We start from the raw sequence: 27976 nt of genomic DNA on the forward strand, positions 1-27976 counted from the left end.
CATCAGGCTAACCCAGATTTATGGATTCCTCTCAGGCATCTCCTAGCTGGTTAATAATGCATATTCTTTTCCTTTTCTAAATATTATGGTTTGAGTAAAGAGAAACATTTGTATGTTTTTCTCAAAAAGTACAAGCCATCATCTTTCAAGTGGTCACATGCCTTTGACATTTCATGTTTGTTAAAACTGCCCTCTTTTTTCAAAGTAAGCCACACTGATATGGATCCTTAACAAAATTTTAAAAAGTGAACATTACTTTAGGGTTTTTGTTCTGTTTTGTTTCCAAAAACAGAGAAAACTCATATGTTAAATGAAATGGAATTTATAAGGCATTGCAAGGAAACAAGACAGAAATCTTCACCTTGAGTACAAAGAGTTTATTGTTTATAAAAATAAGTTATTTAACAATGTAGATTTCTGGCACCATGTGCGACGTTCTCATTAAAATGACAATAGCTCCTGAAAATGACTTATGAGACTGATCCAGAAGGATGAGCTCACCACTAACAAACACAGAGCACGCTGCATTACTTTCTTATATTATGTACACAAAAAAGTCCTCTTTTCCTTCTGTGCACCAGCTGAAGTATAAAATTAGTCCCCATCAACCAAAGAGACAACCTGGTATCCAACAGCATTGGTTCAGCCTTAATACACAGTGAAGCACTGTTTACTGGAAAAGAATGCATGTACTGATGTTGAGAAGAGGGTTAATTACTGAGCTATCCATATTGCTTAGGTTGGTCTGGAAAAGTTTCGGGTGCTGGGTTTATTTTTCCACCCGCCTGTCATCCTGAGGGTCTGAAAGCAGGGCAGGGTTACTGTCTGCAGGTGTCATGGAAGGCTTCGAGGGTTCGGAAATCCCTCCATGTGGGAGGAAGGCCATCTTGCAAAAACTTTCCGCAGCGCTGGCATGGAGCCTGGAACAGCTTTATGTAACTTCTTAACCAGGTCTAAAAAGAGAAGTGTACAGAGAAATGAAAGAAACTGGATCTGGATGCTTCCAATGTCATCCTTCCTGTCAAGCATAATGATGCTGAGGGCAGAGAACTTAAGTTGGCTTTGACCCAAAAAGATATCCTGTGATCGTACAGAAAGAGAAGCATGCAGAAAACCACAAGGTCACAATATTGCTGATTTTCAGTTCTGTTAGAATCCCCTCACTTCCCCCAAACTAAGGACCTTGGGGATAGGAATTAGTGCTGGAAGAAAAACAAGAAGAGAAACAAAGCAGGTGTTCTCTCTTAGGGGTTATGATGATCCAAGGTCTCACGTATCATCAGGGACCCTACGTAACCAGTTTATTTCCAAAGCTCTGCATCTTTGTAATGTATGCAATGATTCCCTTTTTTTCCTACTGTACCCACAAGTGGTCACAGGCCTTCAAAAGAAAATCTTTGAATAAATCAAGACTTTGGAATTCTCCCAAAGAGGTCAACATACCCTTCTTTCTAATGTGATTTCAGAGGTCACATCAGCCTCCATGGCCAAAATAAGACACAAAACATTAAGGACACAGTTACCCTGACACCACCAAATAAGGTGATAAGAGGCAACTACTAACACATTTAAGTGTTCATGAATACAGCTCTCTCTAGTGGGTTCCTCCAAGCATCATAAATAAGGATGAGAATTGTATAACTCAATTCTAAGCTCAAGGAGATTCACTATTTAAAAAAAATCCGCGAGTTCTTGCTGTGGAGGGTGCACATGAATCTCATCGTTTCAAGTCCTATTGAATTAAGTCGATATGAGAAAATTGTTCTCTGAAGTGGAGGTCAGCTAAGTTTATTGATATAAATCCTTCCATCTTCATCACTGCCTCCTCCAGAGGGGTAAAGCTTGGACAAGTCAATAGCTGTCCTTCAAAAGAACTAGATCTTTGGAGATCAGCAACAGACATGGGGAAAAGGACAAGCTGAGCTGCCCTGTTTAAGTGCTAAAGTTTGCTTCAGTGTGAGGAAGCTTATCTTCCCTCACATAAAAATTACATTTTTTAAAAGCCCAAAGGCAGGTCACTGAAGGAAAACAGTGAACTTAGACAAGCCAGGCTCAGGGTTATCACATCCGTCCAAAATGAAGTTTTCACTTCAGACTGTCAATTCTCTGCTTTAGTCAACTCATTAAGGGGGTTGTGACTTTTTAAACACACTACTTGTTTTCAAACCTTAATTTCAGGCACAAATTTTTATATGAACTGGACAAAAAACACCCCACCCAGCTGCCAGCATTTATTTAGAGAAGAAGAACCTCATTCAAAGATAAGAGCTGGATAATGTTCTTTGAGGGCCAACTTTTCTAATATAAAGGGGAAAAAATAATTTAACTATGCTTAAAGATAAGGCCAGATACTGTGGGAGTGAGGCCATGCCAACAAGATGTTAGAACAACCAGTCAATTCAGTCAAAATATCAGTCAAACTAGTCGCTCAACATCAACCAAATAGCAGGTACTTAAACATTTAGCCTTTCAAATAGCTGTTTTGCAGGCTAAGTTTTGATTCTTTGTAAAATAAAGGCTTAAAATGTTCCTGGGAAATTATAAGTTAGCATCTTGGAAAAGCTATCCCAATTTTCCCTCTTATTCAGAAATTATGGGAAAGACCTGGAAGTTGTACAGGTAATGGTTTCTCATCAATGGTAAATGAGAGGTTTCATTTTCTGGTTTGAGATTCACAAGTCATCTAAAGATAGGAGGAAGCCACAAAAGTTACCTTTCAAGCTACTCTCTTATTATTATTGCTATCAATCTGGAGGTGTCAGTGGAAGGAATTTTATGTTAAGGCCACTTACCATGAAGGACCTGACCACCACATCTGGCATTTGGGGTAACTGATAGTGGAGGAGGGCAGTAGTGGCATGATCTGTCACCTGAGTAAGAAAGAAAAAAAAAATGTGAGTTAAGGACCACTCTAAACCAAATCAGGAGAAAAAATATAAAGTTAATTTTCAATACAGTAACATTTCAGGTAGCACACATAGGCAAGGGTTAGATAATTAAATGTATTTCAGATAGTTTCCCTTTGCTACAAAATATTCTGCAAACTGTTACCTTGTACTTTACCTATATATTACAGTGCAAAATACCTATACATTACAGTGCAATTTTCTTGATTCACCTAAGACACCTAAGATTGCTCCTCCTGAAATGGGAAGACTCTTGATATGTCTGTATCAAGTTCAATTTATTGACCCTCTGTGATTCCAAATGAATACACTCACTGAAACTGAACTATTACCAAAATACAGACTAACTGAAAATTATTACCAAAAAACAGACTACTAAAATATAGTCACTTGAAAAAGTGAAGTTAGCACTCCTTGTAACAAGCTAAAGCATAAAGGCCCCATCCTTTATAGCCTGCTGATTAGCTGTCTGAGAGGGTGAAGAAGTAGAAAAGGTGACTGGTGCAATGGAAAAAACCTGCTGATAGAAGACTCTTGAAACCTGGGATCCTGGGCTACTTGAATCCTTTACCTGGGTTTCAATTTTGTCAGCTTTCCCCGGCCCATCACTGCTTGATGGGGGCCGGGGGGCCAAGGTCTTAGGATCAGGGATTCTCAGACTTGCAAGGTTCCCCAAGGTCATCCAGTCTGTTTTTGAGAGGAGGAGCCCATAGGCCCTGAAAGATGATGTGACTGAGGCTCCCCAGAAAAGAAGTGGCAGAGTCAGTAGGGAACTTTAGCTTTGTCTCCAAGTTGAGTGTTCTCCAGCCCTGCCTGTCTTCTGGCCAAGTTCTCTCCTATAAATGATATGTTGGGAGATCTGCAAGCAAACACTCTATCAGGCCACACTAAAATTCAGAAGAAAACTTGGAACTAACTAGAAAGATCTTCCTCTAGACCACTCAGCACAGTTACCAGGGCTCTGCTTTAACATGCAGAGTTCAAGCAGTGCAGCTGGCATTTCTGATGCTGGCCAGCAGATGGGTCAGCAGGCTGACCAAATTGAGTGCTTTTCTTTTTTCTTAAAGCTTAATTTGAAAAATTCCTTTTATTTGCTTGGATGACAGTTTTTTTTTCAGGGCTGCAGAGCTAGTTAATTGCTTTCATTTCCCATCTAGTCAGTTACAGTCATATTTTAATAGGAGAAAACAAAGCTGAGTAATTTTCTGTATTCTTTCCATAACTCCCGCCCTCAATTAGTTCTTAGATTCTTAGCCCACAGCCCAGAGACAAAATGTCCATTGGATTTCAGATACATTCTTAACCAAGGTGTTCTTCTTAAACACTAAATATCTTTTTCTTATTTTATACTTTTCAGTAACAAAGTTGATTCTAATTTTGCACTGAAGACACAGGAAAACATGCCTGAGGGTTGGAGGTGGGGAGGGAATGGGAGAACAAATGCTATTAACTAATTCAAATTCATTTCAGCATCAGCATATAGATGTGGGTTCTATTATAACAGGAAGCTAATGAAATTCCACAAACAGATAAAAGGAGCCAGGGTAGTGGAAGAGCACTTAGGTTCTGAACAAAAAGGATTCATTGCCCAGGTAAGTGCTGGGAAGGAAAGCAATGCCTCTAAAAGATCAAAGAGGGAGCCAAACACAAGGGAAGGCTGGGGAGGAGAGGAAGGAGGGAGGGACAAATGGAACAGTGACAACAGACCAGGTCGAACCCAGCAAGGAAGAGGGTAAGAAAGAAAGAATGAGAGAGCATTAAATGACTTGGAGGGCACCCAGTCAGGGTGGGGACAGCAGAAAGAATGGCCTCCTCTGAACAGGAGGGTCAGTAAACGAGGCTTTACTAATGGTAGCCTCATTTCACCCCTAAGCTAAGAAAAGCCTGCAGCTTCTCTTGTCTCATTTGGGGATACATTTTCTCCCCTTGCTTCTCAGTAAGGAATGTCAGATAGTTTATTTTGTGTAAAGGGTGACATCTTCCATGTCATACAGTCAACAAATGGACTTTGCTTTATAAACCTGACTTTCACAGCTGTCTAATACGGTTTCGCCTTGTTTAGCCAAGATGAGTCCCTCCCCTCCTTTCAAACGGGGCGTCCATGGCGCTATCCTGGAGAACCACAAACTGATTAGAGAGCTCCAGGTCAGGTCTAGCGACTGCAAGAGAAAGAAAGCTGAGCTGCCACTCAGCACATCTGGGAGTGAGAAGGTGAGTCAGGCAAAACTCCATTCTGTGATGACGAAATTGTGACTAGGAGTTAAGGAACATGCCCCAGGGCCACAGCTGCAATAGGGGCTGGAGGACACAGCAAGAAGAAGCCCCCTCTATAGAGCTCCTCTTCAGCACCTCACTTGGTAAAGTAGGGCCTTCCTGGAAGGAACTCAAACTCAACTGGCTCCAGACTGGGCTCATCATCTTCTCCAAACTTTCCCCTCTTCTTAACTTCCCTATTTATAGTGGGGGCATCCTCTTCCTCCTTTCCATAATTCTCAATGCTTATGTTTTCTACATGCTTGGTTCCCCTGCCCTCATTCCACTGCCCCAATCCATCTCCTCAGCGGTATGGCCTCCACTCTGGTTCAGGCAAACCATTCATTTCCTGCCACAACCTTGAGTCTCCCTGCCTCTAGTCTCTCTCCTTCACACAGCTGCCAAATTGATACTCTTAAAACACAGGTCTAACTATGTGTCTTTTATTCAAAAAGTTGAAATGGTTCTCTATTGTCTCTAGAATAAAATACAAATGTGTCTCTGACTTTTAAAGCCTTTCACAATCCAACTGTGGCCCACCTGTGCAGGTTGCTCCTCATCTTGTTCCATATACACTATGTTCAAATCAAACTGACGTGTTTGTTGTTCTTAGTACATGTCCTTTCATGGCCCAGCTCTGGACAGCACATACTGGCCTCAATGCCTCAATGTCCTCCATCTGCTCCTTCCTCAACTTTACCCCACAGCATCACTCAAAGGCCTCCTTCTACAGCCTATTTGGATCCCCTCCAGTTCTTAGTATCCTTTCCTCAGAAAGTATTTTGTAAGTATTTGCCATTTAATTGTTTACATACATGTTGTTTTCCAACAGAATATAAGGGAGGAACTTTTATTTTTAATCTTTGTCCCTGGTCTAACATCTGAGGAGAAATTCACATTACACAAAATTACACAGAGGTCTGCAAAGTGGTTCATTTCCATAAAGGTAGAACTGCCTGTACACATATTTTTCTTTCCTTAGCATTTAAGTTCCTTGAAGACAGGGGCTTCTCTCCCCCCCCCCATTATTTTTATCCACAAAATTGAGTGTAATGTCTGGTGTATAACAAGCACTTAATAAATGAATAGATTACTGAGAGCACAGGAAATGGACTATGTTTTGCTTGACTATGTACGTTTGTTACAAGGGTTTATTTTTATTTTTTCTTCTAAACTGGGGGGAGATGAGTGAGAGAAAAATTAATGTTCATTTTAAAATAAATATGAAATAAAAATTTAGTAAAATCCTGTTTCAGCAATTACATTATGCCCTTGTCTTCTTTCTTTCTTAAAGTAAATTTTTTATTTTTAAAATAAATATGAAATATAAAATAAAATGATAAAACAAAAAGAAAAAACCTGGTAGCTTGGCAACCATACTGGTCAGTTCCTTTCAGTACCTGGCAACAGGTACACTCTCACTACATCCTAATTTGTCTTGGGGATTAGCCAATGATAAATGAGGGGACAGTGAAAGACTACTGTCACCTCTATCACAAAGATCTTCACCCTTTTCTTTCTTGTTTATTGTCTCACCAACCACCTAGGCACCCAGCCTCAAAAACTTGGGAGTCAGTTGCCTTTTCTCTTATTCTCATTCCCTGTAAGGGAGTAGTTGCCAAATTCTTTTGATTCTAGCTCCATAATCTTTTTTATATCCCCTTGCATACGACAGGTTCTTAATTAACCTTAATTGAAAAATGATGATCTGGTTTTTTTCTTCCATATTGTAATGACTGTTTTGACCAGTAGTTGGTAGTAGCATGACTCTGGGCTGTGGTTGAATGTGGAATGAGTAATGAATTGAGCTCATAAAGTCCTGTTTCAGCAATTACATTATGCTCTTGCCTTCTTTCTTTCTTAAAATAACAATGATATATGTTATTTGTGATGAATGTGGCTAACAAAAAGGTAAAGCTTTCCCTTAGAAAAACAGGAGAAAAAGTGGCTCCTACATATTAAAGATAGGCCTTGTCAGATTAAGAAATTGGAAAAGTTAAGCATCCAAGTGTTTAGAAATTACTTATATGAGAGAAGTATGAATCTGTTTGCCCTCCATACTCTGCCTGCTCCTAAAGAACACAGACAAAACATGGCTTCTTAAATTGACTCTATTTTGGGGGGAGAATGCACAACATGGGTGGCAGCATGAGTTACAGGAAGGAACCCATTCTAGGCTCTAAGTCAGATAACTGATTTTGCTACTAACCAGCTGTATGACCACAAAAAAAAAAAATCATTTAAACTTTCTGAGCCACAATTTGCTCCTCTGTAAAATGGGGCAAGAAAATCTGCCCACCCTGAACAAGAGTTGTGGGGAGCAAATGAGAGAAAAGAGAGGCCAGATGTGAAAACATAATGAAAATCAAAGTGTGCTGTACACAATGCACCCCAAGCTCTATGGAAAGCACACCAGTATGGACCCTACTTTGCTATTGAGGAGCTTTAGGACTTCGGGCATGCATGTACCACCCTGGTCTGACTTTCCTCATTTGTAAAAAGAAAGGACTGAAAAGGAAGTGAAAGACTTTAAAGTTCCCAGTTCTAAGATTCTAAATGAATGTCACACAGGTGCCACCTGATTACCTTATGGCAACAGGTACCTTGACTGCATTTATTTACTTTCTCACTGAGAAGAGGAGAATATCAACCTGCAGGACTCACAGGTCCTATTAAGTATCTCAAAGCAAGAAGGCATGAAGAGGTTGCCTGCTCTAGTCTAAACAGACTTGTACTTACATAAATCCTTGGGAAACTCCTGTTTCCTTAACCTCTACTTTCATCCTTACTCTAGTGATGTTGAGAACCCAGGAAGGTAAGTGGGATGGCTGGGTTCTTGTTGGACTCTGGGACCCCCACCTGCTGCTCTGATGTTGCTGTTTTCTATTTCTCCAAAGGGTTCTGTGCCATTGGATTATGGATGAAAAGTTATAAAAAGTTCACAGAATTCTGATGTGAACCATGGAAATCTCTGACACAGTATTGTTCTCTGTGTAGGAAATCTGTATGCTACTCCTACCATTTCAGTGGATTTTATGGGCTTTAAACTCTAGCTAGCAGGGAGCAAGGCCAAACATTTGCTATCAGTCTGTACCTTATGTTGTTCCCTCACTTAGGGACTTAGGCTTCTCCTAAGAGTGTAATAATCAGACCAACCCACTCCTGCCTCTTACAATGCACCTCTTGCTATGGGAACAGTGATGAAGAAAATGCTACTAGAAAGGTCATGACAATCCAGTCACCATCCTGGAGATTCCCCACACTAGCACTCTCTTCCCTGGCTCCGACTCCCTGCTTGTTTTGTTTCCCTTCCTTCAGAATGGAAGTCCTTGAGAGAAGGAACTGTCTCATTTTTATACTTGTGTCCCCAGCACTCAGCACAGTATCCATAAATGTTTGTTCACTGGTTTATTCATTTATACATTCATTTATGGAATCATAGAACTTGAAGGGGAAAGGACTTCAGGTATCATCAAGTCCAACCCCTTCAAGTTGAAGCAATTTGTCCAAGGTCACAAAGGCAGCAAGGCTATAGAGATGGGGAGTGTGTACTGACTTGACTGAGGTCAAATATTTTAGTGGTGCGGTGGCAGAAAGACTGCTCGAGACCTGGTTTTCAATCCTATTTGCAAGACCTGCTAGCTGTGCTGGTCCTGGTCAAGTCAATCTACGAGCTTCAGCTTTATAATTTATAAAATAGAGATAAAAATAGCTATACTATCTAACTCATTGTATAACGACTCCAAGGGTCCTTATACAAACAAAAGGAGACATCTTTTTATAAACCATTACATAAATGCCTATTATCATAACCATTATTATTCTTCTTTGACTGGACTTGCTACTTCCATCAGTGTAAGGAGCCAGGAGTGAGAAAACCTGCACCAATATTGCTCAGCTGCTAATCAGTAACTTAAAATCTTAGAGAGTTGCCTGAGAAGTTAAGTGACTTGCCCAGAGTCATAAGGCAGAATGTATTAGAAGCAGGACTTGAATCCAGATCTTCCTGTCCCTATTCCATGTTGCCTCTCTGCGAGTGATGAAAATTAAGTGGGAGAACCAGGACTCAGATCCAAGCCTTCTAACTTCATCCAGATCCTGGCTCTGTTAGTTACATCCCACTGCCTCACTGATGATCCTGGAGTCCAAGATGGAACAGGAAATGATCCCTGCTAGCGACGCTGTTCTGGGGGACACATCCTCTTATTTGGAAAATTGCTTAAAAGAAGTTAGTGTGACAAGGGACCTTAAAAGATCATCTTCTCACAGTGACATCCCTAGAACTATAGATTCCAGATGTCTTTCTGGTTCTGAAAAATGAAATTATTTCAAATTTCAAAAACTCATTACTTAAACATGAAAGTAATGTTTTTAGAATAAGATGAAAAAGCATTACAGAGAATCTTCTTTCTAAAGAGGTGTTAAAAGTATGACAGAATAGAAACAAGAGGTCTATTTTGTTGTTATTATTTTTATTTATTATGCAGAGTTAGACTCTAATCCATTTCCTAGATTTGTACTCCACAGGTTAAGCAAGCCTAGAAGGCCTAAACTGGAAACAGCTAAGCCTACGGTGACAGGGATTATTTCAAAAAAATCAATATTGCTTCTTCTGCTTGATGAAGGAGCAGCCTGCAAGGGCTCTGAAGGACTTGTAACTTATACACCTCAGTCAAAAAATTTCTATGAGATGGGGCCAAAAGATTGAGATTTACTATTGGTGTGGGAGTTTAAGAAGGGAGAAAGGAAGAGATACTGTTCTGAGGCAGAAGAGGAGGTCAGCAAAGTATGGTGGGAAAAGCATGAAACTGGGGTCAGAGCATCAGGGTTCAAAAATCCTGTGTGATCCTGGGCAAGGGAAGAGATCTCTGAGGTCTCTTCCAACTCAAATTCTTATAAGCCCATTGGCTGCTGGAGCAATACATGTGAGAAGGTGCTCCAAGGCTCTAGCTGCCTTACTGATCTAAAGTCACACAATCACAGTCATGGAATATTTTAGCCCAGTCTCTAGGAGGCTCCTGTTGAGAACCTACTTTCTTCATAAGAAGAGATTAATGGATTAACTGGTTAGTCATCTAAAAGAGAGATTGGGACATGGGGCAGTTTTGATGTTTGGGAGGTCTAGAAAGGTCAGAATACTAGGAAACTGGTCAAGGAGGCAATACAGGGAGTAGCCCTAGATGGGGGTGGGGCCCTCAGTACGTTAAGAAGAGAGCGGGAGAGTAGAGCAAAGCTAGAGTTTGGCTAAGACAAACTGATTTTTATTCGATGCCCCCAGTTGCACCCAAGGCTACTACTGCCCCCTGCATCATTGCAGCACCTCCCAAGAGGGCGGCATCTCCCACTCTGGGAACCTATGAATTGTAGACCATAAGGGAGTGTATCAGAATATTTACAATCCAGCTGCTCAAGAGGAAAGCAATGTGATTGATGTTAGCAGAGAGAGCCCTGGAGACCTAGGATTCAGTCTTAGTTTTGCCATTAATTAGCTCTATATCCCTAGGGAAGTCATTCCTGGGCCTCAGTTTCCCCATCTATAAAATGAGGGAGCTGGAACAAATTCTAAGCTCTTTTTAAACTAGAGAATTCTATGACCTACAGTCTAAGTTCATGCAGTGAGTCAGCACTAGAATAATAGCCAAATTGAATACTAAGCAGGCTCAGAGAGAGAATTTCAGAGCTATGCCCTTTCTCCTCATAGTGGCCAGAGGGTCTGTAATAGTTTTTCTGGCCTAGGCTCCTTTCCTGCTTGCTGTTTTGGAGGAGCTGCTCTTTTCCCATCCCTCAACCACAGAATGGATCACCATTCCTATCTTGGGGGTTTACATAGTCTTATGTAAGTCCTTAAGGAGAAAGAGGCTATAGAAATGAAAAATTACTACTCCATTACTTTTCTAATGCCAGAAACCCACAAACCACTTTCAATACAATTCATAACACCTCTAAAAGAGAAAGCAGGATAGAACTCAGATAGTCGTCACCAAGGGCAATTCCATTATATTTTAGTAAGGGTGGTAACAGCCAAGCACCTTCAGGGTGCCTGGGAGAAAAAAAAGAAAAAATAGGGGATGGATGTTAAGAATCAATCACTGATTAACCTTTTCCTGGTTTTAGATGCTTAAAGTAGTTGGGAAGTGCGAAGGGAGGCAGTAGAGATGGGGAGAGGGGTTTTAGAAGTACATCTAAATGTGTCTAATAAAAGACAAGATGAAATGCTGAAACATTTCAACTGTCTGGGCAACAGCATACTGATCCTACTTGGCAGCAATCAGCTGCGCAGGCCCCCAGAGCTAAAGTTTAACAAGGCTCACTATTTATATGTTCTGCTTACCCAGCTCATCTGCTACAGATAACCAATGGCCCAGGGAGGGGCTGACCTTCATTCGGGATGACCCTGGAAATGCCCATCTTCTCTCCTTCACCAAATGCCATCAATACCCCAATATTGATCTCTTGCATGCATTCATCCTGCATGGTCACTTATTCAGAGATTATTGACAGGAATACATTTTCATATATTAGGCTGATCACTTGTCCTTGCACTGGTGAACACCGCTCCCTGAGTTTCACTGGGTACAAAAACCCTACGACCCTACAAATACTCAAAACATGTGAAGCAAAAATTCAAATGCCTGGTAAACAAATGCAAATATGACCAACAATGATATATAATGGCCTTTCTTCCTTAGAAAACATCAAAGGTTCGGTTGCTTTGGAGAGGCTACCCTCACTCAGAATAAGGTTTCCAGACTATTCCTTGTTAGCTCTTTCTGGCAAGATTTTTGGGGAAATTATAAAATAATGGTCTTATGTTAAATAGCTTGTTGAATAAAACAGAACAATGACACATACAGCCTATCTCTTAGCCTTTTAAAACTCTCCTTTTATGGTTTTTGAAGTGAATTCCTAAAAAGGAAGCCATGGAGCTAGTGGAAGGAGAGCCTAAACATGATGACAACTGGTCAGGTCATGAAGCCTAAGGGAAGGTTCTACTGCATTTACATTGCCCCCAAACACCACAAAATGAGCATGCACAGCTACACACACAGAGATGGTGCACTCCAAGGTCTTTGTGATTAGAGCAGACAGGCCAGCGTGGTCTCCTTATGCAGGGAGCCATGCTGTATACAGTTTACAACTGAACAATCCCATTTAGGAATACTGAATTCTTATTAATGCACTTTATGCCACTATTAACCTACTATGAACCACCAGCAAATTTTCAGGATGTCATGTATACCAGTGGTGAGTTGCAGTGAGTGCTTAGTACTCTTAGATATCTCAATAAACACACGCAAGTAAAATGCAAACAATTTTAAAACTGAAGTACAGACTGAGGTCTGGAGAAAGAGGTGTAACAGCAATGCTGAATGAGCAAATTTAGGGCAAAACAGTTACAGCCTATAGCTCTGTCAACCAAATGGTTAAGCACAGATCTGCCACTAAGGATCACAGAATGCCTGATCCTGAGTCAGAATGTCTTTTGATGATCCTTATTTTAAAAATCAATTCCATAATCTATATGGCCCATTCAGAATCTATTCTTTGACTGAATTTGGGGTATGCCACTTGATATTTTGGTTTTATTTTTGTAAAAAGCTACCATCTAGAGTTCACTCTTCAAATTTCATGGAGGATAAAACAGAGGTCCAGAAGAAGAGTGACATGTCCAAGATCATTCAATACAGTGACAGAAGTAAAACTCTACCTGCACAATGCTGCCAGGAACGTAACTGATTTGTTGCCATATAAAGAACTAGTTGATCCAAAGGCTTTTCTTTGGTTTCACTTCTAAGTAAAAAAAACCAAACAAACAAAAAACTAAGAGAACTGCGTGCTGATCCTTACGATCCCACCTTTCAATTCTCTGCCTGGCTCCCCAGAGTTCTACACACCTTGCCTCTTTTCTTTAGACGTCCAGCCAAGATTTAACACAGTCAGAGCTCTAGATTCACTCTCATTCTTCTAAGTTACTGTATAAAAATTCACACTGTGTTGAAATGAGAGGGTTAAAGATCAAAACAGTCACTGCACCTGCAGAGTTTAAATGTCAGAAAAATATGAACACACTAAAACCATTCATGGCTCTTTGTCCTGCTGCCCTTTCAGAGAGTTCCCCTCCCCCCCCTTATTTCAGAGTTCCATTCTCTGAATCCACCCTGCTGTAGCTATGCTGGCTATAAAAAGCTTCTTCACCCCAGGACGAAGTTCAAGAAGTCCCCAGGGGACCAGAGTAAATGATGAGACCTGTTAGCAATAATGGGTCCACTGAGAGCTGTCCCCAGCCCTAATCTACTTAGACACACTTAGGTAAGGGGTCTAATAAGGAGGAGAGAGAGCAAAGGCTTAGGGATGGTGTCAAAGCTTGAAATAAAAAGGAAGAGTACATTTCAGCTTCCTCTGTCAGGGTTAGCTGCAGTATCACGAAATCATGGTCCCTACCTCTCTGACACAGACCACAGGCCCTGGGAGATTCTGACAGGTGTGTACATGTTTCGTCAGTGCTTAATGCAATCCTCGTGGCATTCATTGGAGTTTAGGAAACAGGATTGGTTCTGCCAGGCAATTCCCCTGTCCTTTATCGTCACATTGAAGGAAAAGAAAGGCTCCCTACCTTCTTAGCACACTGGGGCCTTTTCTGTGGTGGCTTACCACTACTATTTGTGGACAGGAAAACGCATGCAACAGTAATTGCAACCACATAATGAGTGCCAAAGGAAGGAAGCCCTAGGGGTTTTAAACACCAAAGCAATGTGAAATCAAGATTTCTCCAACGTTATTACTTTAGCTATTGCTGCTTATAAGTTATTCTCAGTTTAGTGGAAGCAGAGAATTAAATATCTCCCTACTAAGCATTAGGAAGTTTGGGAACCATTTTCTTGCTTAAATATAAGTATTTTCATAGTGATCCACTCATGGAACTCCATTATATATCAAGGATAAAGTGGTATCTGTTGCCACAAGCCTTCTTGAATAATTTTGATAACTGAACTTACTACAAATTACTATACATAAGTGGGCCAAAAAAAAAAAAAAAAAAGACAAAAGCTTGAAAAGGAATATTGGGGTTGACTAGCAGGAGAGTGTTACTACAGATAAGACCATTGTGCTATAAAACACAATGGATGAAAAGAACAATATTAACTGATACAAAAGTAAAGCGGGCAGCTGGATGAGGTAAGCCAGTGAATCCTAAAAAGGATAGCTCTAGTTAGGTTTGTGCCTAACACCCATCTTTCACTGCTTTTACCCTGAAGTCATGTTGGATGAAAGGGCAGAAGTAAATTTCATGGAAGACTGCACCAAAAAGCAAGGCCACACTTTCAAAATCCACATGCAGCACTCACTGTGTTCTAGCTTTTAATAGAAAGTAGAAGGTGGCTAGCTCGCTGAGTGAAACAGTAGGAATTTACAACTTCTAGCCATTAGTCATTCTAATTACATAAATTAAGACGGACACTATTAAACAGATATTACAGCCATTTTTACATTATTTCTTCATCAACATTACCTATTTTATCACTATACAAACATCTTCAGAAAGAACATGCCATGTTATGTGAAAATATACTTCATTACAAAATCCGAACCCTTTTCATGGCAATAATTAGTTCAAAGCTTTATTGATAAAGGATTATTAAGGTTAACTTTGTACTAGATTACTTTCTACTATGTTCTTATCTACTTGACACAGCAAAGAAAATATTTCACTAGAGAAAAGAGAGGATTCTTTAATCCACTAATTCTTACCTGTCTCAAGAGAAAAGAGAACTTCAGTGGTATCTGCTTTTAGTATTTGACACAAATATTCTATAGCCTACACCCAAATAACTGACCTTTTATCTTTCTGATTCTAATATTAGAGATAACATTATTATATTTCAAATTACATGTAGAATACAGACAGGGAATTTGGAATTTTTAGTGTCAATGCATAAATATACTACCAGATGATACTTATTCCATTCCCTCAAATCCATTCATTTTTGCTCTCTGAGTTTCAGCTTCCAATCTGTTACTTAAATTGAAAGCAAGGAAACTACAGGAACCCCTAAATCCTTTCAAATGGATATCTAATCTTTTTTCTTTTTAACGGACATCTAACCCTAAACTCTAGTTCAATTTGAACTGATAGATTCTGCCTCTCCACTTTTAAACAAAATGCTTGATAGGCTATTTTTAGGGCACGTGAAATAAAAACACAGCATAGTCTATCCAACTCTATGCTTTATACACTGTACAACTTTCTAAGAAATTGCTTCCACCTTGCATTCAAAAATGTTCATGAGGCAGAGCATTTAAAAAAAAATGTATGTAAAGGTAATGGCGTTCTTAAGCAAAGGGTACATAGTTGCATGAAAACTGGACCATTATTAAAATACTAGGTTATTGGGCCATAGTGCTTACTGCCATAAGTGAAGTGATCATCTACTCCTAGAATTAGAAGCTGGCAATTAATTGCAATACTACAGTGCACAGAAATGATAAGATCAGTTAAAAAATAAAAAGAACTCTGCTTTATGTCCCTAACAATTAAAACAAAAGAAGCAACAGATAATGAGCAGAATTCCCTCCTCCTAGAATGCTTTTCACAAACTATCTGGGAGAAAATTACAAGACAGGATTGCAAAGAAGAAGTGTATATTTAAGACTAAGAATTTGTGCATGCTTAAACAAGTGAATTTCTCCCATAGGTATGGCCACTGGGATAAGGAGGTTAAGATTAAGTACTTGGCTCAGGGCAATAAAGACTAAATTAGAATATACTGGGATCCTCTAAAACTCTAGATGGTAAGGAGTCTATTTTCTTCATTATATGACTGGTAATCTCCATTGGTTAGGTCATGGTGGTAAAGAAATCATGATCATGGTTCAGATTCTCCCCTCCTCCCTAGCTCGTTTTGATCTGTTTCACATCTATGCAAACTGTGCTGCCTTTGGTCATAAGGGGAATCACTAATGAAAAGATTGAGAATCAGTATAACTCCACCACTACTAGTGATTAAGCTAAAAGGATCTTTCTGTACACAAAGACTAGCATATTAGTAGTACCTAGTATCTTCAGACAGTACGTATTACTTGAAGATAACCAAACACCTTGGTTAGAAGCATTTTTAGTTACAAATTAAAGTTAACTATTATCTGCATTACAGAAGGAAAGCAAACTTTGCCAAGAACATATTAGAAAAAAGGGAAAATATGCTGTTCCTTAAGTGATAGAAGAAAGTTGGCTCTAAATACTCCTGTGGGGGTTGTAGATAGCAAATAGGTAGACAAAAGATTAGTGAATGGGTAGAAACTCTTCTCTGAAGGAGGGGGAAAAGGGAAGCAGGATTGTGTTAGGTTAGCTAGTCAGGGCTATGGGAGAAGCTCTCAGGCCATGAGCATGAAAAATACTTACCACAGTTCATTAATCAATTCTGAAGTATTTATTTAGCACCCAGTCCTAATTCTAGCCTCACTGGACTTTACCAACTCCTCCATCACTCTGCAATCCAGCTAAATCTTTCCTCTTTCTGTTCTCATATGAAATAGTACATATTCATCTCCATGCCTTTGAACTATCTCCCAGGTCTGGAACACAGTTCCCAAGGAGTCCCTCTTTTTCTTTAAAATGCCCCTCGGGCACCATCTGCTACCTGAGGACTTTCCTGATCTCCCCAACTGTGAGTGGGATCCCTCCAAGACTACTTGTATTGAACTCCTTTGTGTGTGTGCACATTTATTAACTTCATATTTATTTTATATGTACATATAGGTACTTGTTATCATCCCAATGGAATGTAAGTTCTCTGAGGGTAGGGATTGTTTTATTCTTGATACTAAAATTGGCTAAAAGAGAGCTTGACACATGACCAGTACTCAATAAATACTTGCTGATTAACTGACTTAGTACCTAGCAGAGTGCTTTGCAGGAATTGTCACCTGCATAGAGAGGATAACTGAACCTATCTATGGGACCTGATGAGGTCACCGAAAGAGAAAGGTATAAGGTAGCTTAGGCAGAACCTAGAGGTACATCAGCAGGGAGTGGGAACACCAATAATGATCTAGAAAAGAAGCAACCACACAGTCAGGAAGGTTATGCGAGAGTAATGTCCCCAAAAACTGCAGGAAGAAAGAGGGTAGTTGGCAGCATCCAATGCTACCAAAAGGCCAAGAAGAATGATGACTAAGAAAAGGCCACTGTATCTGGTAATTAAGGAGATTACTAGTTCTTTTGGAGAGATCTTTATATTCAATAGACATGTAACAGATGCTACTTCAACTACTGGACATTAGAATCTCTCTATAGGTGACACAGAGCACTGAGTGTGGAGTCAGAAAGACCTGAGTTCAAATCCAGCCTCAGACTCTTACTAGCTGTGTGATCCTGAGTAAATCACTTAACCTATCTGCCTCAGTTTCCTGGACTATAAAATGGGGATAATAGTAACTCCTACCTCCTAGGGTTGTTGTAAGGATGGAATGAGATAATGATTGTAAAGTGCTTAGCATGGTGCCTGGCATATGGTAAGGGCTATATAAATGCCTTTATTTAGTATACTATTACTAAAGAATTCATTAAAAACCTAAACTCAAACAGCAAAGGCTCCAAAGTCTCTCAAATTTCTTAAGGAACAAAAAGCATAACTTACCTTTTGGAACACCTGATAGTTGGATTTAGACCATATGTCAAGCTGAAAAAAAATTTAAAAATGATTAATATTTATTATACTATTTGAAGCTATAATCTGCTGTGTCTGTTACTTGGCTTGAAAAATGCAAAATCCAAATCATCAAACCATTTAAATAGAGGACAAGGCAATTTAACTCAACAGGAATGGAAAGAACTTGAATTCGAGGTTTGACTTTGCCACTAAACTGCTGCGAAATCTTGGACAGATCACTTCCTAGGCCTTCCCCATGAGAGCAGATATTTTTTAAGATACCTGTTAGCTCTAGACTACAACGATTTGGACCTGAGTTATCCTTTAGCCTGGTATTAGAATAACTTTTTCTTCCAAGGTGGGAATAACTTGAGGATACAACTCCCTCATTTTACATATGAGAAAACTGAGGTAACAGTCAGTCAGTTAACAAGCATTTAAGTGCCAAAAATCGTGCTAAGTGCTGGGAATACAAATATAGGCAAAAAGACAAGTTCTGCCTTCGAGAAGCTTACAGAGGGAGACAATACACAAAAGATGAAAAGGGGATGAGGAGAAGGTGCCCCACCTAGGGGCATGATGACTCTTGGGGGAGAGGTATATCTGAGGTATGAATTCCAGGGCTGACATCATTTTCTAGGATGAAGAGGTTTCTGGGGCATGATAGAACAGTCTAGAGGTGTACACCCTGACAGGAAATGAAGAGATGGCTGGGCTGAGTGTGCTCCTTAAATGGAAAAGGGAAGTCATTTCTCATAGGACTCATAAGTACCAAGTCAGTACTCTTCTATTAGCCCATGATGCCACACAAAATACATTCCAGACCTAATTAAAAAAAAAATATGATGGCATATAATTTGATATAGGCCCTACATATATATTCATAGTGAACCTATTTTCACATTAGTCATGTTGTAGAGAAGAATGAGAACCAATGGGAGAAACCACAGGATAGAAGAAACAAACAAAAAAAGAAAAAAGAGAGAACAAATATACGCTTTAATCTGCATTCAGACTCCACAGTTATTTTTTTGAATGTAGGCAGCATTTTCCATCATGAGTCCTTTGGAGATATACTGGATCTTTGCATTGCTAAGAAGAGATAAATCTATTGAAGTTCATCATCGCACATTGGCTGTTACTGTGTACAATGTTCTGGTTCTGCTCACTTTACTCAGCATCAGTTCATTCAAGTCTTTCCAGTCCTGACCTAATTTTAACCAAAAGTTTTTGGGTTTCATGTGCTCTCACAGCAAATAAATACCCTGTCCCTATCTCAAGTATGAGAGTTTGGGACAAATTAAGTAAGACAGAAAAATTACAACAGTGTAGTGTCGAGAGGTGCTCATGGATGCTATAGATTAAAAGAGAAAGCCATCAGTGTGTCCCTTGGGTACTAAAAATCTCCTTAAATATGAGTTCAATATTATTGTAACCTGAAACACCCTGGTCAATGAGCCTCTTGGAACTTGTTTTTGGGGCTGACCAGTAGAAAAGATGGAAATGGGAGACACGGATGCTTTGCATTAAATTGTGCTATTGATTCTGGAGCACAAGTGAGGCCAAGAAGCATTCAGGTGGGGAAAAGCCACTTAGAACACACGAAGCAAAAAAGCTATTTTTAGAAAAGTCTTTTGGCATTCCCTCAAATCACTTCTTGATTTTCACATCTGTGGAATGAATGGTCTGGATGAGATAATTTTTGAGAACCAGTTATAGTCTAAAAATTCTCTAATTTAATATTATGGTTCCTTAGTTTAATATCTTTCTTGTAGAAAAGTGAGATTTGGGGAAGAAAAACACTTTGTTGCTCCAAATGTAAAAAACATTCTACTGTTTCATTCTACCATTCTAGGTACTCCAATAGTGAAAAGTATTATTACACACAGAAAAACTGCATTCCTAAAGAGACTGTACAGCAAAATTCCATATATAAGTTGTTTCTCCATGGGGTACCAAGAGGAAATGAGAGGACCATATTTCCACCTTCTGCCTCCCTTCCCCTCCTTCTACCCCCAAATCTGACATCTAAGGCAGGGTTTGATAATCAGGTCAAGGTCAGGGCACTAATTCAAAGTCGTGTGGACCTGAATGGCTGCTAGGCAAACCCTATGATTTCACAACATGCCCGTAGAGCTGCCTCTTCAAAAACCATCTCCTCCACTGGTCTGCTCTAGTGTTTGAAATTCTTTCCATTAAAATCATTCCTTTGGGTTAAGGCATTGTGTGTCTAGAGGATCTCTGATAACATAACTGTATTAGGGAGAGGGAGGATGAAGCAAGATGGAACAAGGTATTCTAAGGCTCTAAGCTTAGTTCACTAAAACACGATCACAGGGTTAGTTTATTAGCTTATGTGCTGTTCCGCCAGAAATGGATCCTGAAAGACAGTTACAGAGGATGAGCTTGACTCATTTCTAGAACACGGTACACTCGCTATAGGAAGACTCAGGAGGAATGTCATCTTGAAGATCCTCAGGTACTGAGAGGAAGGGAACTATGAAAAGAGAAGGAATGTGTTAGTGGAGTGGGAGCACCTGGGACAACAGACATCAAAATACTTTGGCAGGGAACCTCTGATCTCTTTTGAGGGGAACAAACAGGTTGGTCCCTAGAATTTCACTGTTAACATATTTGACAACTTGTATGTATCCTTCAAAGGAAGGGAATTTCAACGTCCTGTAAAGGTGAATCTTTAGGTAACATGTACAACATGTAATCCCTGTATTATCTCTACACTTATTAATTCCACTGAAGTAAACAGCCATTTAAGTGGAAGCCATGTACCAGGGATCAAATGGATGCAGCGGCCTCACCCAAGGCCTCTGGAATATTACAGGATGAATAAGAATGTTTTTTGCATCTTTTAATTCTACCAAAATCATTATCAAGAAGACAATGAGATACCTAGATTTTAAAACTAACTTTTCTGAAAAAAGTAACATGAATGTTCCTCTACTAGAAAACTAAACTTAACCATCCATTTTAAGCCCATGGCTTTTTCTAATTTTCAAATTTTCTAAATTTCAAAATTCTCTATTATTTTCATTCCCTGCTTGCCAACAATGCACAAAGGACTAAGACACAAAAGAGAGGTAGTTAAGAAAAAAGCAAAAAAAGGAATACACACACCACACACAAAAATACAAAGGATATATTAAATTCTACATCTAAGAACCTAGAAATTGGTTTAATTAAAAAAATACCCATTACAGAGAAATATTCTTTTTAGGTCTTTTTTTTTTATTATTAATTTATTAATTTATTTAACTTTTAACATTCATTTTCACAGAATTTTGGGTTCCAAATTTTCTCCCCCCTTGTCCCCCCCCCCCCCCCAAAACACCGAGCATTCCAATTGCCCCCATCACCAATCTGTTCTCTCCTCTATCATTCCTCTCTGCCCTTGTCTCCATCCTCTCCTCTGTCCTGTAGGGCCAAATAACTTTCTATACCCCTTTACCTGTATTTCTTATTTCCTAGCGGCAAGAACAGTACTCAACAGTTGTTCCTAAAACTTTGAGTTCCAACTTCTCTTCATCCCTCCCTCCCCAGTCCCTCCCTTTGGAAGGCAAGCAATTCAATATAGGCCAAATCTGTGTAGTTTTGCAAATGACTTCCATAATAGTTGTGTTGTATAAGACTAACTATATTTCCCTCCATCCTATCGTGCCCCCAACTACTTCTATTCTCTCTTTTGATCCTGTCCCTCCCCATGAGTGTCAACCTCAAATTGCACCCTCCTCCCCATGCCCTCCCTTACATCGTCCCCCGACCCTGTTTATCCCCTTATCCCCCACTTTCCTGTATTGTAAGATAGGTTTTCATACCAAAATGAGTGTGCATTTTATTCCTTCCTTTAGTGGAATGTGATGAGAGTAAACTTCATGTTTTTCTCTCACCTCCCCTTTTTCCCTAAACTAAAAAAGTCTTTTGCTTGTCTCTTTTATGAGAGATAATTTGCCCCATTCCACTTCTCCCTTTCTCCTCCCATATATTTCTCTCTCACTGCTTGATTTCATTTTTTTTAAAGATATGATCCCATCCTCTTCAATTCACTCTGCGCACTCTGTCTCTATGTGTGTGTGCGTGTGCATGTGTGTGTGTGTAATCCCACCCAGTACCCAGATACTGAATAGTTTCAAGAATTACAAATATTGTCTTTCCATGTAGGAATGTAAACAGTTCAATTTTTATAAGTCCCTTATGACTTCTCTTTGCTGTTTACATTTTCATGCTTCTCTTCATTCTTGGGTTTGAAAGTCAAATTTTCTTTTCAGCTCTGGTCTTTTCATCAAGAATGCTTGAAAGTCCTCTATTTCATTGAAAGACCAATATTCCCCTTGAAGTATTATACTCAGTTTTGCTGGGTAGGTGATTCTTGGTTTTAGTCCTAGTTCCTTTGACTTCTGGAATATCCTATTCCATGCCCTTCGATCCCTTAATGTAGAAGCTGCTAGATCTTGTGTTATCCTGATTGTATTTCCACAATACTTGAATTGTTTCTTTCTAGCTGCTTGCAGTATTTTCTCCTTGACCTGGGAACTCTGGAATTTGGCCACAATGTTCCTAGGAGTTTCTCTTTTTGGATCTTTTTCAGGTGGTGATCGGTGGATTCTTTCAATATTTATTTTGCCCTCTGGTTCTAGAATATTAGGGCAGTTTTCCTTGATAATTTCATGAAAGATGATGTCTAGGCTCTTTTTTTGATCATGGCTTTCAGGTAGTCCCATAATTTTTAAATTGTCTCTCCTGGATCTATTTTCCAGGTCAGTTGTTTTTCCCATGAGATATTTCACATTATCTTCCATTTTTTCATTCTTTTGGTTTTGTTTTGTGACTTCTTGGTTTCTCATAAAGTCATTAGCCTCCATCTCTTCCATTCTAATTTTGAAAGAACTATTTTCTTCAGTGAGCTTTTGAATCTCCTTTTCCATTTGGCTAATTCTGCTTTTGAAAGCATTCTTCTCCTCACTGGCTTCTTGAACCTCCTTTGCCAATTGAGTTAGCCTATTTTTCAGGGTGTTATTTTCTTCAGCATTTTTTTGAGTCTCCTTTAGCAGGGTGCTGACCTGCTGTTCATACTTTGCTTGCATGTCTTTCATTGCTCTTCCCAGTTTTTCCTCCACCTCTCTAACATGATTTTCAAAATTTTTTGAACTCTTTTTGAGCTCTTCCATGGTCTGAGCCCATTGAGTGGGCTGGGATACAGAAGCCTTGACTTCTGTGTCTTTCCCTGATGGTGAGCATTGTTCTTCCTCATCAGAAAGGAAGGGAGGAGAAACCTGTTCACCAAGAAAGTAACCTTCTATAGTCTTGGTTTTTTCCCCTTTTCTGGGCATTTTCCCAGCCAGTGACTTGACTTCTGAATATCCTCTTCACACCCACTTCGCCTCCAGATCCGCCCAGCCAGCGCTTGGGGTCTGAGATTCAAATGCTGCTCCCCAGCCTCAGGGCTTCTGCGGGGGTGGGGCTGCTATTCAGTGTGAGATCAAGTTCAGGTGCTCAGGTGGGGGCAGGGCCGCCTCCTGGGCTCAGTTTCCTCCAGGGGTTTATGCAGAAACCTTCAACAATGGATCCTGGCTCCTGCCTGCTTGGGGAACCCCGTGTGCTCCCACCTCCGCTGCTGCCTCCCGAGGGGGCCTGAGTTATGGGGGCACCCCACTCCCCTCTCGACCCGCCAAAGAGACCCTCTCACCGACCCTTGTCACCTGTGGGTGGAGGGACCCACGCGGCTGCTAGAGATTCTGTCCCTGAAGCCTGCTTGGATCTGCTCCCTGCTCAGATCTGCTCCTCTCGGCGCTGGGAGGCCAACGCAGGGCTGGGCTCTGCTCCACGTCCGCAGCACGAAGAACCTTTTGCGAGAGGTTTTCAGGCTCTCTGGAACAGAAATCTTGTCCGCTCTGCTGTTCTGTGGCTTCTGCTGCTCCAGAATTTATTGGCAGTTCTTTTTTACAGATATTTTATGGGCTGTGGGTTCGGAGCTAGCGTATTTGTGTGTTTCTACTCCGCCATCTTGGCTCCACCCCGAGAAATATTCTTAGATGTAATTCAGAGTCCCAGCCTAAATGAGAACTTATAAAACATTGTTAGGTCATTGTTCCCCAACAGAAGTTTAAATATACTCTTCAATATCCAAGGACTTTCAAAGATATTGGGGCCAGAAAGATTTAAAACAACATGGTCTATTTAATCAATCCAAATTGGTTAGAATGGGATCTAGTGACAATGGGTTTCTCTATTTTACAATGAATGCATAGCAGACAGTTTACATTGAATTTTCTGCTATATGCCAAAGACAGACATCTAAATGAGGGTCTGGAGTTAATGTCCTTCCTTTCTTCAGGGCCAGGAAGATTTCTGAAAATTCATTTCAGAGATTCTGTGCTGGTACCACCGCATAGTTTATTAACTTGAGCTCAGCTAACAAGGGCATGGCGACCAATTTTTGCTGGTTCCAAAATTCATGGATAAACCATTCTCTGATGTTGGAGGCTGCAAATTTTTAGTTTACTGAATGAGAACACTTTGAACTATAGTTCTAGAGCAAAGAATGTGAAGTGCCTCTAAACAGACAACCCAGGATATTAGGAAGACTTAAAAAATGGATAGGCCAGCATTACGACCACTGATAGCTAAATCTGTAATCTGAACTCTTAGGAATAGAATTATACATAGTATTACGTAACATAAGGAAACTTTAGGACCATGAATGGGCTATTTCTTAAAGTCAAAGCAAATTCCAAAGATCATCAATTACTTTTAAAAAATCTGTTCTTATCATGTAAGTACCTTTCTTTTCACATGGGAGGTCACTGCTACACAGGCGAACCAACAACAAATCCAAAAACCAAAACATTGATCCAATGAGTTTGTTTTCTAAAAAGAGAGGAATCAAGATGCAGTGCAATTTCCGAAAATGAAATGTCATCAAGTATTCTAAGGACCCACGGAACTTGCCAACCACTCTGCAGCAGCACCCCTTAAGACTATCTTTTAAGTCTTTCCATTTATTCTGCAGCTGTACTATCATGTGTATTGTCTCCCTCAATTTCTATCTGTATACTCAGCACTTAGCCCAGTGCTTGGAACACAGTAAACATCAAATAAATACTTTTCAAGTCATTAATTTTTTTTCCGTTTATTCAATTATTCACTAACTTTTCTAATCTGAAGCACATACTTTGGGGGAGTCTCTACGGCACTGCAAGTCAAAGGATTTGAGGCTGAAAGGAACCTTTGAGATCATCAGGGGTAGGAAACCTGTGGCCTCAAGTGCCACATGCGGCCTTGCAGGACCTTGAGTGAGGTCTTTTGACCCAGTCCAAGATTTACAGAACAAATCCTTTTATTAAGGGGATTTGTTCTGTGAAGATTGGATTCAGTTAAAAGACTGCACCTGAGGACCTAGAGGGCTACATATGGCCTTGAGGCTGCAGGTTCCCACCCCATCTAGTTTAACCCCTTTATAGATGAAGAAATGGAGACCCAAGAGATTAGGTAACTTAAAACCACAAAGAAAGCAAGATCCAGATCTGGGATCCGTACCCAGATCCTTGGATCCCAAATTCATTGCTCTTTCTGAAATACTTCATGGTGTTTATGTGTATAATTTTCACATATATCGCTGCTGAAAATTTAGGGGACTTTTCAAAGTTTTATTTGCGTGTTCAATTAGGAAAAAATACAAAAGGTAGTAGATGTCAACAGTCAAAAGTTAGTCACAAGTGGCTCTTCATAAGAAACTTATTATTCTCCAAAGAGATTTCAACTTTCAAAGCCTATATTTAGTACATAAAAAAAGTCAACAGGTGATAAAAGCTCAGATTTGTTGCAGGGCTAAAAACAGCAATAGTAGTCAATTTTTTCAAGCTCTAGGGTGACTTAAGTTTTCAAAATAAGAAACTCATATTCAGGCATCTTATATGCCTGTCCACCCTCCCCCAGGAAAATAAAAAAGGTGGCAGTAATAGTACTAAAGAATGCATTGTTACAGGTCTATTGTTCTTCAACTTTTCACTTTCAATCAAGACGTACATTTGTAACAAAACAAAACAAAACCTGCTGAAAGCACAATTTCAGGGCATCCTCTGAATGTGAATTAAATTGGGATTTTTTCCCTCCTCTCACTGCCCCTTCTCATTCACCTCCTTCAACTACCCATCCCCCATCTGTCCCCCAATTGTAGGTAACAAGAGACCATTTTCTGAAGGTCGTCAGAATGATTTCAAAGACGATAACAAATCAAAATGTTCCCTGCATCTAATATCAAACAGGGCTAGTGCCAACACTTATTAGAGAAATCAGATTCACGCCTCCCCCTCCCCCTCAACCCGAACACACGTACACCCAACTTTGAAGTGGAAAGAATGCAAGGATCAGAAGTCACCCTAGAGACAGCTCCAGCAGTCTTTGAAGGCTGCCTTTGATTCGACCGTTTCTTTCCCTCTCCAACACTAGGAGGCTAAAGGCTGCTTTTTTTTTTTTATTGATATGGGGTAATTAATGAAGCTATAGCATTAACATAACCCAAATCCCCTAATAAGACTAATTCAACTGAGACACTTAGTTTTACATCCAACTGCTGCAAAATTAGGACTCTGGCCAGATATTCAGTTTAAGTGCCCAGCATTAAATGTGCCACGTCATGGCTCTCCTTGTTTCTATGATCACAGAAAAGTAGTGGGTCAGCATAGCACTAAAAATCCTGGTGCATTTTTGTTCTGATGAGTAGAATTAGGCTACTTATGCTTGCTTATAAAGAATTTGCTTAATGGAAAAAGCAAGAGGCTTAAACCTTCTGTTACTATTTTTGCAACATGATAGCTATAATGGCTACTGTATTCTAGAATTCTTCTGAGGAATGTATTGGTTAGCTATGTAAAACAGAAATGGTACCTGTATATATAGTCATCATGTTAGCAAAAGAGCTGATTAAAATGTATTAGTATATGATGGATATGACAGATTAGGAACAATCTCAACTGCAGCAAAATTGGTGTCCAACATCCCTACTATGTGTGTGTGTGTGTGTGTGTGTGTGTGTGTGTGTGTGTGTGTATGGCAATATGCTTGGCTAGTTTGTTGGTAGTGCCATTTGATATATGAGGATGACCAGGATAGGGGGAAGAGAGGATTTGGAGACTATAATAGGTCAGGATCCATTAAAAAGAACAGAAATGTTCTAAAAAGGGGAATATTGGGGAGGGAGGTGTTACAGATTAGGAATATTTAGTTTTTACTATGGGTTGCAATGTGGAAGAAGTAGGAGACTTTGTTCTGCTTGGCCCTACAGAGAATTAAAGGGGAGAAGTTGCAGAAAGACACATTTCAGCTTGATACAAGGAAACGTTTCCCCAAAGACAGAATTATCCAAAGTGGAATGGGCTGCTTCTGGAAGTAGTGAGCTCCTCATCACTGGAGGTCTTTAATTGGAAGCTGGATGAACATTTGTCAAATTATAGAGAAATTTCCTGTTCGGCTACAGGCTAGACTGGATGTCCACTGTGGTTCCTTCCAACTCTAGGATTCTGTGATATTGCTGGGTTTTGCAGCAATGGCAACTATTAAAATAGCACCTGAGTAGTCAGTCAGTCAAAAGCAATCTCACATCTTTTTAAACAGTCAAGTGTGCAAACAACAATTTGTTCAGTAGGTAGTCCATCCACCATGCCAGACCACACCTTCTCCCTCAAACAGTTCTTTCAAAATGTTGCCTTATCATTTAGAATGTGCCAGATCTTTCCATACCTGAATTCACTTGAACATATACATATGTGTGTAAAATTCAAAAATAGCATTAATAATGTCTGCTTGAATTTTATTTTTATCCACAGCTTAAACCTGGTGACTCTATGAAGTGCTTGGAAAGGAAGGAAACTAAACAAGTCAGCTACAATTAGATCTTGGGCAGACTGACCACTTGAGAGCTCTCTACCATGTTTGGCTAATGCAACTTTAAAAAAAATGTACTAATTCAGGTCTGTCTATTTTGCTATTTCTAGGTCTGAGTTCTGGTTATCATTTAGGCTCATAGATGTGGCTGACTTTGATTTATGTAAAAAGAGGGTAGAAGCCAGGTTTAGTACCACATTTGTGACTCAGTATAGTGAGACTCAGGTCTCAGAATGTTGAAATATAAAGCTATTTTCCAGTCCTTCTTCCAGA

General features: G+C 39.8%; 1 protein-coding gene across 1 annotated transcript in view; it reads right to left on the bottom strand.

Annotated features, from left to right (window-relative positions):
- Positions 1-362: 362 nt before the first annotated feature.
- MED27 (mediator complex subunit 27) overlaps positions 363-27976 on the bottom strand; it is a 243898-nt gene continuing 216284 nt past the window's right edge. The window contains exons 6-8 of the mRNA XM_072632774.1: positions 17798-17839; positions 2793-2870; positions 363-953 (exon numbers count right to left, since the gene is read on the bottom strand). Of these exons, the coding sequence (XP_072488875.1) occupies positions 819-953; positions 2793-2870; positions 17798-17839 (255 nt within the window). The 3' untranslated portion in view covers positions 363-818. The remainder of the gene's footprint in view (positions 954-2792; positions 2871-17797; positions 17840-27976) is intronic.

The sequence above is a fragment of the Notamacropus eugenii genome, chromosome 1 (genome assembly GCF_028372415.1).
Source record: "Notamacropus eugenii isolate mMacEug1 chromosome 1, mMacEug1.pri_v2, whole genome shotgun sequence".
In the NCBI taxonomy this organism is placed as follows: Eukaryota; Metazoa; Chordata; class Mammalia; order Diprotodontia; family Macropodidae; genus Notamacropus; species Notamacropus eugenii.